Here is a 12,825-nt window from a genome sequence, read left to right as displayed (position 1 = left end):
GTTTTTAAAATGTGCTATAAATAAAGTGGATTGGATTTTGTTCTTAAATATTGCTTTTCACTTTGCATTATTCGAGTTATATGATGTATAACATAATAGTGTAAAAGTTACAGTTAGCTATTAAACAAGCCGTGAAATGTGAATGTGTATTACTTGATACTGAATGTATATAGCTTTTATATGCATGTCGTGAATGTATTTCTGTATCTGCGGTGCACGCAGTCATTCACAATTAATACAGTGAGTAATAGATATTTATTTATAAAAATAAATAAAAGCAACACTGAAGTAGACAAGAGTTACAAATCTACAATAAAACCCTCTTTCCTTTATCAAACATTCTTTCAAAATATAAACTTTAAAACACATATATATGTGTTTTAAAATGTTTTATATATATATATATATCACCTGCATTACCGTCTTTTCAACATTTAGTCAATGCTGCTGCTGGTTTAATTGATGCGTTATGATGCTAGGTGGAATGATTTGTAAACTATGTTGCACCGGTACAGTACAGGTTTGTGTTACTGCAGGCCTCATTACAAAAGGTTTAAACATTTATGGCGCATTTCCACTGCACGGCATAGTTAGGCCTTGGTAGGGCAGACTCACTTTATGCTGCGTTTCCATTACAGTTTAGGAACTGGGGCAGTAACTATAGTAATGCAGTGTAGGCGGAGCCGTGACGTCATCTTCAATGCGAAACACAAAACCAACATCAGCCGTTAGCTGTTAGCCCTCAGAGCTCACAGCTCCTCATATCTGTTCAGAAACTAGACAAAAGTTAAACAAGTACAAACCACAGACTGTCTGTGTCATGGAGAACACAGTCGCTGGTTTATTTATGTCTGTATAGGTCGTTGTTGTGAGTGTGGACGGTCGGAGCATATACAACGTTAGCTTGGCCAATCTCCATTCAGAAAACACGCATTTTAAAAGGTGTTTCTCTGCCGTCTGTCTGCAGACTTGTCAAAGTATTAATTCATGGTTTTTACTAACCGGTATCAGTATGTTGTTACTTTGGCATCATTTTGAAACGTGTATTACAATTAGATCACGGTCAAATATGTTCATTTTGTTGTAGTTGTAGCCCCCTTGCCAGCGATTCTCTCACTAGTTTAGCATACTCAGCCCGTTTGTTGGCCCGGAAATAACCTCGATTTTGGAGAGCCAGAAAACTGTGAAAAAGTACCCGTTAGCTGGAACTACGCCTAGTGGAAACGCAACCAAAAACGGGCACGGCACGCTTAAACCGCGCTGTAGTGGAAATGCGCCATTAGAGTCCGGTTAGCTTATAGTTAGGCTTAGCAGCTAAATTATTTAGGCTGATGGTAAAGTTAAGCAGCTTAAAAAACGTGTTTTAATTTAGTTAAACATCATTTCACCTAGAACACAGTTTTGTTAAGGTTTCTTAACAGACTGGTTTACCTCCTAAAACATTTTGATAAGGTTAGCTAGGAAGTTAGCTTACTTTTACTAGGCTAAAGGTTCAGTTCAACGGAGAAACAGATTTGGTTTTGTTTCGAAAATGGTTCGATTTAAAGCAGCTACATTTTCTTTATAAGGATTACTTTATACATTAAAAACATTTGTATTTAGTAACAGTCCAGTTTTACACCTACATCGTATTAATGGGTAAACAGTAGCTAGCCTCTTAGTTTAGCTGCTAGCCACATCTTCCTTTATCAGTTTAATAGTTAGCTAATTGTTCTGTTATACAGCCTAAACAGCTTGGTGGCGTTTAGATAACAGTAGAGCGGCTACATTATCTTAATAAGAGTTAGCTAACCGATTGAATAATTGAGCTTATTAAACAGTTGGCTTCTTTGTTTTATCCTGCTTGATTCTGGTTTGTTAACAATATAGTTTAACAGCACTTAAAATACATTAACGCTAGATAGCAACTTCATTTAGTGCCAATACGTCATTGAGCAGTTTAAATTTTTTTTTTGACTTAACAGCTTTTAAAAGATCGTTTTAGTTTAATACGCATCATAAAATGACCTCAGGTTTGTTAAAGGTGGGGTAGGTAATTCACTTCAGAAACACTTTTTGTTATATTCCATGGAATGTTCTTAACATCCCGATAGCAATGAATATATTAAATGCTTTGCCAATAAATACATACAAAAATGTCCTCTGCGGAAGCCGTGACACCGTGAAAAGCACGGCCAATCATCTGAGCCGGCCCGGCTAAAGTAACTGGATGGCCTACCTGCCTGTCAGCCTTCCATCTGACTTATCTCGTGCCCTCATTGGTCATGTGCGCGTTCATGTGTGTTGGAGGAGGGGCTCTGTGAGGAAGTCTGAAGGAAGGGGCAGATTTTTTTCAGCTGCGTACTTTCAAATTCTAGCGCACTCGAGCTGGTTTCTCCATTCTTACCTACCCTACCTTTAACAGCTCAATTTATTTCCTAAAACATTGTGAACAAGTTAGCAAATGTTTTATCTTAGGTCCACTTGGCTAGAGGTTCACTTTACTTAACTGGATTTTATGAAAACTGGAGCAGAAAACTTGTCATAATATATGCTGAGTTTTTGTTAAAGAAACAATGCACTGTCCAAATTACTTCACACAGTCCAACAGGTCAGCTTATCAAGAGCTGCTTTACAATCAACAATCATTTCCCTTTAAACCCCCGCAATAACATCAATATCATCACAATCACATTCCACTAAACTGCCTCGCAGCACATTATACACTTTAAATATTCAATCAAAAAGAAGACAGAAAAAATAAACAAATACATTTAAAACACAACAGATGGCAGGAAAACTTTAAATATCTTTTAAAAAGTGCGATTGCAGAGAAGGATTAATGCGGTCGGACAGTTTGGAAAAGTTAGCATCAAAACACTATCCAAGGTGTAAACTCATAGGAGTGCAGTACAGGGTAAAGTCCAGCAGGTGGTTAGCCTAGCTTAGCACAATGACTCGAAGCCATGGATGTATAATAAGAACTGGATACAGCGTGGGTCTCGTTCTTTCCTATGAGAGCTGCTCATTGGCGCATGATGGAAAAATGGCCCAACTTTTTTGAGAGAGCGAAACGTCACAGATTACCCATCATGCCTGGCTAGAGCATGCACAGTTGAGTTGCCCCTTAAGCCCCGCCCCCCGAGCTCCCACTCTCTCGCACTTCCTGGGGGCTTGCTGGAAGCAGGTGAAAATGCTAGCCTAGCTCTAAGTGAAAATGTATATTTTCAAAATGAAGTTTTTCCATAATCTTGTGCTAAAAACAAGTAGGTAAAATGTTTTCTGAAACTAGGATTTATAGATAAAGAATGTTTTGTAACATGTTACAATAATAATTTTTCTGTTTGTCGGTTGTTACGTATTGTCTTTTTATGAATGGTCAATTGCACGTTTTTATATCTACTTATTGAAAAATAAACCTGTGACAAAGGACTGAGCTGGAGGCAAAGATAAATAAATGAAAAAGCACACGTCTAGAATAAAACAGAAAACCACAGAATTTTTTTGTAGAAAAACAGTCATCTCATATTTATGACTTGCCTGAAACAAGGCTCAGCGGCCTCACCCCAAAGGGAAAACATTACAAATATTATCTAAATTAAATCAGGGGCAGAAACATGGTTTTCTTTGGGTTAAACCTTAAGTAAAAAAAGTTTGGCAGTAAGGAATGTGAGGTGATTATACCTCTTTCTTAGGACTGGGTGGACTATTATATCAATGATAAGGTCTAAAAACACAATGTAAGTGTGAAGGGCCTTTATAAGCTTTTGTAATAAACAAATTAAAGCATTTTAGGGGATGTTTTTGATTTCTCTTACAATAATGTACTGCATTTTGTACTGGTCCATTGTTTAAGTCTGATCTAAAAGTGTTTTCTTACCTGTGTTCATGACTTAAAAACAGGTTAAAGCTAAGGTTTTGCTTTAAGTGAAAGCACTCAAACTGTCTGTTGTCATTTCATCGGTAAGAACTAGCTTTGGTTTGGAAAGTATGTAAGTTCATTGGCGGCAGTTAAGGAAAAATAAAGATGAAAACTTAGTGTTGTGATGGAAAAATAAAATCCAGTAAGTTATTATTTCGTAAAAAATGACAAATGGATGACTTACTATCTTTAAAATAATGACTTATTTAAGTGTAACATTTATTTTAACAAACCTACTCAAAATAATGAGAAACCGCCACTTTCTATTATTTTCTTTCTGCGCTTCAGTTGAATTTCGCCTACATTTCGAAACATCTGATTGGACGTGAGCTCTACCCAGGCCCCTCCCCTGTGTTGCTGTGATTGGCTGTCTTTGATCGGCCATTGCAGGAGCCGTTTCGTCCAATGGGAAGGAAGGGGCTGGTCTCCGAGGTGATGACGATGCTCGGGATTCGACCAATCGTGCCTCTCCTCACGTGTACCTCCGCCACTTCTGTCTATTAGAGAAAAAAAATACAGTGTTGTGTTTTAATGAAAAACCATGTTGTGATTTACACAAGCGGCAAACTCTGGGGCTGAGCCGGGAAGCCCATAAGGAAGTGCCACAAACTGCAGTTCATCTAGTGGCCGATAGGGGATGGATGCAGAAAGGAGCAATGTCCATAGACCCCCATGTTAAAATGCCCAACTGTACAGCAGAAATAAACGTGTTTCTACCCCTGGATGCAATACAAAATATTCTGGATACAGTCAGATTCCACCTTCATGACAACAGATTGGGGAGTGAATTTCTTCATAACGCACCCCTTTGAGTTATATTAGGTCTTAACGTTTTTGCATAAATTAGGGCGTGGTCACACTGATGGACCGGTCCCTGCGGTGACTGCTGCTTCTAGCTTTCTGTCCCTCTGCTAGCTCCGTTAGCTCTGTTAGCTCCAGGATGCTACAGGGGCTCGGCTGATCCGGGGAACACAACTTGAACTCGGACGTGTTTGTTGTGTTGGTGCTTGGTGGAGTATTCTTCATTTAAATATCGGACTTATCTTATGCCGCCTCGGCTCTGCCTCTTTGCCCTTATTTGTATCAGGCTGGAGTTAGACTCTGGGTGTTTCTCAATGTCGAGTACGCTTGCTTGGTAGCACATGTCTTCCGAGTCACTTGCTTCAGAAGCGAGGCAAGAATACTTCCTGGCATTCGGAAAACGAAGAGTGGAACAGGCGAGCAAGTGTGCGTCACATGAGAGGCCCCGCCTTACATTTTCCGCCACAGATTTGGGGAAATTGATCCGTGCGAAAAGCATTGTGGGAATTTTAAGACCGCGGAGTCTACACATGTGCAGCCTCGAAATTTCTCGCTACGAAGTACGCCGGGCTCGGTAGAATTCCAAGTATGCAGGACATTGGAACAGTCCTTTGGCGGGACTCGATGATGTAGTATGCTTGAAATAGTGGCTCTGGAGCAGCTTTACTCGACATTGAGAAACACCCTCTGACTTCACTGTCGAGACGGCAGCGGCCAACTCCGCCTACTAAGGGCTTCTCAGCAACTCTGCAGAAACCTATGGGTGCCCTCACGGACACTACGTCCATTTATAGTCTATGGTTTTACATCTGCAAACATGTTCACCTGACCTTATTGGCATTAGTTTTAAATAACTAAATAACAGAATAATTAAGTAAAAAAAATTGAGAAATATATATACTAAATATAATTTGTTTACATTTATGAATTAGTTAATTTCAGAATTGTTTTATATATTGAGAAAAATATGTTCTTATGTATTACATTTTTTGTTGTTGCATATTTGATAACCACTTGTGTCTGTCCTGATTAATTAATCAGACTCACATTTGGGACACTGCTGCGTTCACCGACTCCTGCCGTGGAAATATCAGGATCACAGGACGTCTGTAAGAAAAGACAACAGATCATTATCATTATTATTATTATTAACCTGCGACCTGCAGCAATGATGTCACACCTTTTTGTCACACTAGGACTTTAATATTCCTTAATTACATTTTAATCAAATGTATCAGGACAATGCATCAAACTCTAATGAATTACCCAGAATTTGAAAAAAAGTCAATGATTAAGATCAGAGGGATTTTCTGGTCAGAGATGAAAAAGCACATCAAGCTGATTACAGAGCGGCAGATTAACATGAACACTGGTGAAAAGAAGATCTTCTGCTTTCAGACACAAACTGACCCCTGAAACGACCCAGAAACCCCCTCCGGTGACACTGAGTGAAACCGTATTAATCTACATGAAGAGATTTCTGGGACAAGTCTTTAAACGTCCTGTTGTGTAATCTGTCTGAAGGTCGACCAGAACTAAAGCTTCAATGTGCAAATTCTATCTTTTTAGACAAGTTCAAATGTTTAGTTCTGCTCCTGTCAAATATCATTAGAGTTGCAATTGGGAGAAAAATGATCACCGAATATTTTAAACACTGACAAACCAGAATTTGTTCATGCAAAAAATGCCAGAAAATGCTGTTTTCAGACCCTCAAATAAGGAGATTTCTGCTTTTCTCAGTTTTACCTTACCATAAAACAAGATATTTAAAGACATGGGATGGATATTTTTCACTCCTTTTATGCATTTTATGGACCAAATCACTAATGATACAACAATCATGTAGGTAAATGTTCTTTTAAGCCTCTCTAATATGGAGATGTGCTGCTTTTCTCAGTTGATATCATATTGAAATTAACATCATTTGATTTTGGAATGACAAAACAAGACATTTTCCTGATATTTTATCCACCAAACTATGAATATAGAATAGAATATGCACATAATAAAATTGCACTCCTTTGAATCTTATAATATGTGTTTACATTGCTTTAAACTGAGGACATAAAAACAAGTAAACTACGTCTCCCATGGTGCATTTCATCAACAAACATCCAATCACAGAGCTTAACATTTTCTTCAAATTCACATTTTGTAGATTTAATTCATTCATATTCAACATTCAATGGTTTTGGAGCACACCTACATTTTTCTGGCTGGCAACAAATTAGCATTACAGGCTAACACAAATATGTTTTATATCTGCTGCCTCAAAACCTGGCAATATCAAGAAAAAAATATGCTTCATAGTAAAAGTCTTCTTGCTGCAGACAATAAAAATGTTATTGCATTACAGTTAAAACACTGTTTTGGTTCTTCACGGTTAAAGTCTTCCATCAGATTACAAGTAAAACCTTGTGTCTGTTCTCAATAAAAGCCATCCTTTGATGCAACTAATCAACAACCACATTTAAAGTAACTAGAAGAAGCATTACCTTTTCGAATATCCCCGAGTCGTGGCTCTTGATCTTGACGCTGGCGGAGGGTTTGAACTCGGGGAGCTCAGCTGTGTCTCTGGTGATGTCACAGGAGACCTGGCGGCTGGCGGGTCGCGACCCCATGCTGGACCCATCGGCCTCGATATCTGTCAGACCCTGCGGAGGAAAAACAATTAAACACGCCCAATCCCTTATCTCCCGATATACTTCCACTAAATGTGAGTGTTCACGTGGAGGGTCCACCACATTGATGACATGTTTTTGTACCCATACATGTAGCATCTCCCTGGTTCCCTCCACTAAAAGCCAATGGGATCCTTCATAGGATTCTGGAATATTGCAGGAGATAATCCCAGTGGCATCACCTTTATGATTCAATTTAAAGGTTTGATTGTCATATGCACAAAGCTACAGTGTAGACATGGCAATGACATTCTTCTGACCTGAGCTCCTCCAACAATGCAACATATATGATCAAATAAAAAATAAAAATAAATTAAAAGTAGTGCAAAAAGTCTATATGATACTTACACGTTAGGATAATTTCCACATATCAACACCACTTCAGCATTTTTTAAGTGAAATGTTAGGCTATAAAGGAACTACAGCACAGTCACATGACTTCACTTCGCTGAATCGCTGACTACAACTACAACAAAATGAACATATTTGACCGTGATTTAATTGTAATACACGTTTCAAAATGATGCCGAAGTAACAACATACTGATACCGGTTAGTAAAAACCATGAATTAATGCTTTGACAAGTCTGCAGACAGACGGCAGGCGAAAGACCTTTTAAAATGCGTGTTTTCTGAATGGAGATCGGCTAAGCTAACGTTGTATATGCTCCGACCGTCCACACTCACAACAACGACCTACAGACATAAATAAAGCAGCGACTGTATTCGCCATGACACAGACAGTCTGTGGTTTGTACTTGTTTAACTTCCGTCTAGTTTCTGAACAGATATGAGGAGCTGTGAGCTCTGAGGGCTAACAGCAGGGCTAACGCAGTGTTGGCGCAGTAACCATAGTTACTACCCTTCAGGAATAGAAGGGGAACAGGAAGTGCTGATAATCCTGACTAATTCCTTGGTTGTAGGACTCATTCCTGCAGCTCTCTGTTGGAAGCTCTAATAATGCAATGACGTCATGGCTCGTGTGGATCCTAGCTCACCGATTCGCTGTCGGAGATGGAGGAGAGGCGGGTCTTGCTGTAGCTCTGTGACCTCACGTGGTTGCTGATGTCGGAGGTCTGGCTGGTGACGGTGGAGCGGCGCGTCGACACGAAGCTGCTGCTGGCGGAGCGGAGGTCTCGAGGATGGACGCAGAGCAGAGTGCCGAAACCCGGGATGTACTTCGCTAACGCTATCCTGCACAGAGCAAGAAGGAACAAATAGTTTTCTGTGCAGATGATGTATTTAGTCGATATGATATGAAGACAATGATAGCTAGTGCACAGAGTAAGCCAAGAAAGAAAGCGTCATTCAGTATCCAAATATGTATATATGTTCATTTTAATTAATTTCTTATCTTAAAGTTACTTACCTGTATCTAATTTTTTTTTTATCTTTAATTGTATTCATCTCAAATCTGTGTGAATCTGTACTGTCCTGTTTTTCATTCTTAGCCTGTTGCTGTTAAACTACTGAATTTCCCCACGGGGATTAATAAAGGTTCATCTTATCTTATCACCTCTGTGTAATAAGTAATACAAATAACTTAAAAATATTAACTGCAAATCAATGCAGCAATGTCATTCCACCCTGGGCAACTAGGACACACCTCCTTTTATAGGACTTATATATGAATATAATAATAAAACGTCTACATAATAACTTTAACTTTAACTCCAAATAAATTCAACACTGTTTAAGTACAGAGGACAAGTAGGACACACCTAAATAGCATTTTGAGTGTTTCCTTTTCCTATTTTGTAGGAATATTGTTATGAAAATATAGCTGTATGTTGTTGTTCTTGGGTCTCATGAGCTGTGTCTTTTTAATGTTTTGTAAATCACACCTCTTCTTGCCTTTTTGTTTGCATATTTGTCTAATGCCGGTTGTCTGTTTGTTGTGTACATGCAGAAATTGGTGAATAATAGAGGAAAATTAAATTCAACAAGCTACGAATATGCATTCATTACGACATCATAAAAGACAGCCTTGTAATGTTTGAATCTGCCATTGTGAGGGATGGCCTTCAGATTTACCTTTTATTAAATATAAGAGCCATCTACAGTCAATATTCGATGAATGCGACCTACAGTTATATAAGCTGTTATCTTTCCATCCTGCAGCTTTAAGCTCTCACCGGGTGTATGTGTGTGTGTGTGTGTGTGTGTGTGTGTGTGTGTGTGTGTGTGTGTGTGTGTGTGTGTGTGTGTATAATCGTCTCCAGTCCAGTTAACATGCAGGTTCATTGAGCAGCGGTTGTTCTGAGGTGTTGGAGCGGATCAATAAGCGTGTTAGCAGACAGGTCAACAGAAAGGTCAGATCCAGGAACAGATTCAACTTTCATGTATTTCATTTCCTTTTAATTAGTGGACGTACTGTAGATGATCATCTGCTAAAAGCCTTTTGACCTGTAAGGAGGCCTTGTTTGCAGTGTGTGTGTGTGTTACCTGTATTTGGGGTGTGTGATGGCGTAGATGATGGGGTTGTGGATGGCGGAGGCCTTGGCGATGACGGCGGGCACAGAGTTCATGTAGGGGGTCAACATGTCTGCGTACCTGCAGCGGGAAATAATAATGATAACTTCCAAGTTAAGTTTATTTCTGGTACATTGGGCCTCATACATTTAGATCAATATCCTATTCTTATCTTCAAATGCAACTCTTTATTCGTACGTACATGCATGCACTGTTAACAAATGACCCGCGTTATCATGATTAAAATGTTTAAGTTTAGAAATGAAAGACTTTCTTTTTGGATTTCCAAAATCAAGGCTTGAAGATTCTCCTTTTTTTTAATGACTTTTATTCAATAAATTAAATATCAATTTCAACAAGCCACTTAAAGGTGGGGTAGGTAATTCACTTCAGAAACACTTTTTGTTATATTCCATGGAATGCTCTTAACATCCCGATAGCAATGAATATATCAAATGCTTTGACAATAAATACATAAAAACAATGTCATCTGTGGAAGCCGTGGCGCTGTAAAAAGCACGACCAATCATCTGAGCCGGCCCGGCTAAAGTAACTGGATGGCCTACCTGCCTGTCAGCCTTCCATCTGTGCACAAACTGATCTCGTGCCCTCATTGGTCATGTGCGCGTTCGTGTGTGTTGGAGGAGGGGCTCTGTGAGGAAGTCTGAAGGAAGGGGCAGATTTTTTCCAGTTGCGTATTTTCAAATTCTAGCGCACTCGAGCTGGTTTCTCCATTCTTACCTACCCTACCTTTAAGAATGAATTGTGGCTCCTGCATGATGTATTTGTGTGTGTGTGTGTGTGTGTGTGTGTGTGTGTGTGTACCCTGCGAAGGCGGTGAGAGCGACGGCGGAGTAGGGGGACCAGGACACGACGTACAGCAGGATGACGATCAGAGCGATCTTCGCCAACTTCCACTCGCTCTGCACACGCTGGAACTTCTTCTTCGAGTCCCGAGTGCTGCAGTGACTGTGGATGCTGCCAGACATCTTCCCCACAGCCCTGACACACACACACACACACACACACACACACACACACACACACACACACACACACACACACACACACACACACACACACACACACACACACACACACACACACACACACACACACACACACACACACACACACACACACACATCCAGTTACTTTAAGCCTTAAACACAGACAGAAACAAATATCAATGTGAATCAAACACTCAGACTCACTGGGTGGTGCTGCGAATGGCGCGGAAGATGAAGAAGTAACAGTAGATGATGATGAAGAGTGGTAGGAAGAAGACGAAGATGAAGAGCAGCATGGTGTACGCTCGCACCGACGGGGTGAAGGTCATGTAGTCCCAGCTGCAGGACGTCAGCAGACCCTCAGGGACGTACGCACCTAAACGCCAACAACAACACAGAGAGAGATAAACTTATCTGAGGCTGCATTACATAATGATTGTTTGATGATATCATATTGTAACGTCGTACCACCTTATGCTTCTTCAATACCGTAATTCAATGGAGACATTTTTTCAGTTTTCCAAGATGAAAGTCTCAATTTTAAAGAAAGAATTTGGATATTCCTTAAACAGTCATAAGTCGTAATTGTATAGTCACACATTTATTGGAATGAAATTGAGTGTTTTCTTAGATTCAAGAGTAATTTTGCAAAAATAAAAATATTATATATATTTAATATTCTCTGACATGTGTATGGCGCTGAGGGAGGGTGGGGTACAATTATGTGAACAAACTCCTACAAGGAAGTGGTGTACTTACACATTTACAAGAAACAAATGTCATTATTTTTGTGAAAAACACTGAAATATGTTGGGAGATTACAGCCACATATTTGTTGTGTGAAACAAATTGTGTATTCTCCTGGATTTAAGTGGGAAAGTTGGGAAAAATTCAAACATTTACGATAAAAAAAGGCTATTCTCTGAGTTGTGTTTTCGCAGGGAATGGAAGACAATTCAAAGTAGCAAATCATCTCTCAGTTCTAACACATTTTTACACCTGGAAAGTATTTTCTCACACAGAGGGAGACTTACAGGAGATTTCCTATTTCCTTACACTATAATCTACACAGAGACACAGTCTGATGAGGAAAATGAGAACCAGGTGTGTGTGTGTGTGTGTGTGTGTGTGTGTGTGTGTGTGTGTGTGTGTGTGTGTGTGTGTGTGTGTGTGTGAACTTGAACTGAACTGATAATAAATGGGATTTGGAGGCAAAGTGAACAATAAATTCGATGAGATAGAGAAATCTTTGAAGAACAGAGCAGATTTATGTACAGCCGATTAAATCTTCAACATGGATGGTTTAATAAAAATGTCAGAGGCCTTCACCTGCAAAATATGACTCAAAGAGACACGGACCAACAACAAAAAGACTACAAAGAGACACAAAATGATAGACAAATGACTCCAAGGGACACAAAGGGAAACAAAAGGAGCACAAAAAACAAAAATGCCGTAAAAGAAAAAAACTAAATTACTACAAGATGACACAAAAAGACACAACATGACTCCAAAGAGACACACACAGAAAATCAACGAAAAACAACACAAAATGACTACAAAGACACGCAGAGATATGTAAAATTACTAGTAAATGCCACAAAGACACAAAATGAGTTAATAGAGACAAAAAATGACTACCAAAAAACATACAATTAATGCAAAACACAGAGAGAGAGAGACAACATGATTAATAAGACATAAAATGATTGCAAAGAAACACAAAGAGATGCAACATTAGGCGCTTTCACACCGGAGTACTTTTCCCAGGAATAGTTCCGATAGTTCTTGGGATTTTGCGTTCACACCAAAAAGATCTGGAACTAGAACCTAGTTCAGTGTTTCTCAAACTTTTTCATACCAAGGACCACTTAACCAATACAAAAACACTCGCGGACCACCTAACTCCACAAATATCCCAAAACACATCGTTTTTCTAGAACAGATTATAAATCGCCTGG

General features: G+C 39.3%; 1 protein-coding gene across 1 annotated transcript in view; it reads right to left on the bottom strand.

The window, feature by feature from the left end:
* Positions 1–4,233: 4,233 nt before the first annotated feature.
* LOC117459441 (melanopsin-A-like) overlaps positions 4,234–12,825 on the bottom strand; it is a 57,626-nt gene continuing 49,034 nt past the window's right edge. Inside the window, exons 5-11 of the mRNA XM_034100218.1 lie at positions 11,069–11,240; positions 10,680–10,856; positions 9,828–9,935; positions 8,381–8,576; positions 7,198–7,356; positions 5,750–5,809; positions 4,234–4,398 (exon numbers count right to left, since the gene is read on the bottom strand). Coding sequence (XP_033956109.1) covers positions 4,234–4,398; positions 5,750–5,809; positions 7,198–7,356; positions 8,381–8,576; positions 9,828–9,935; positions 10,680–10,856; positions 11,069–11,240 — 1,037 coding nt within the window. The remainder of the gene's footprint in view (positions 4,399–5,749; positions 5,810–7,197; positions 7,357–8,380; positions 8,577–9,827; positions 9,936–10,679; positions 10,857–11,068; positions 11,241–12,825) is intronic.

The sequence above is a fragment of the Pseudochaenichthys georgianus genome, chromosome 15, assembly GCF_902827115.2.
Source record: "Pseudochaenichthys georgianus chromosome 15, fPseGeo1.2, whole genome shotgun sequence".
In the NCBI taxonomy this organism is placed as follows: Eukaryota; Metazoa; Chordata; class Actinopteri; order Perciformes; family Channichthyidae; genus Pseudochaenichthys; species Pseudochaenichthys georgianus.
Note: the sequence above shows the minus strand (reverse complement) of the source record. Positions and strands in the feature narration are given on the sequence as shown.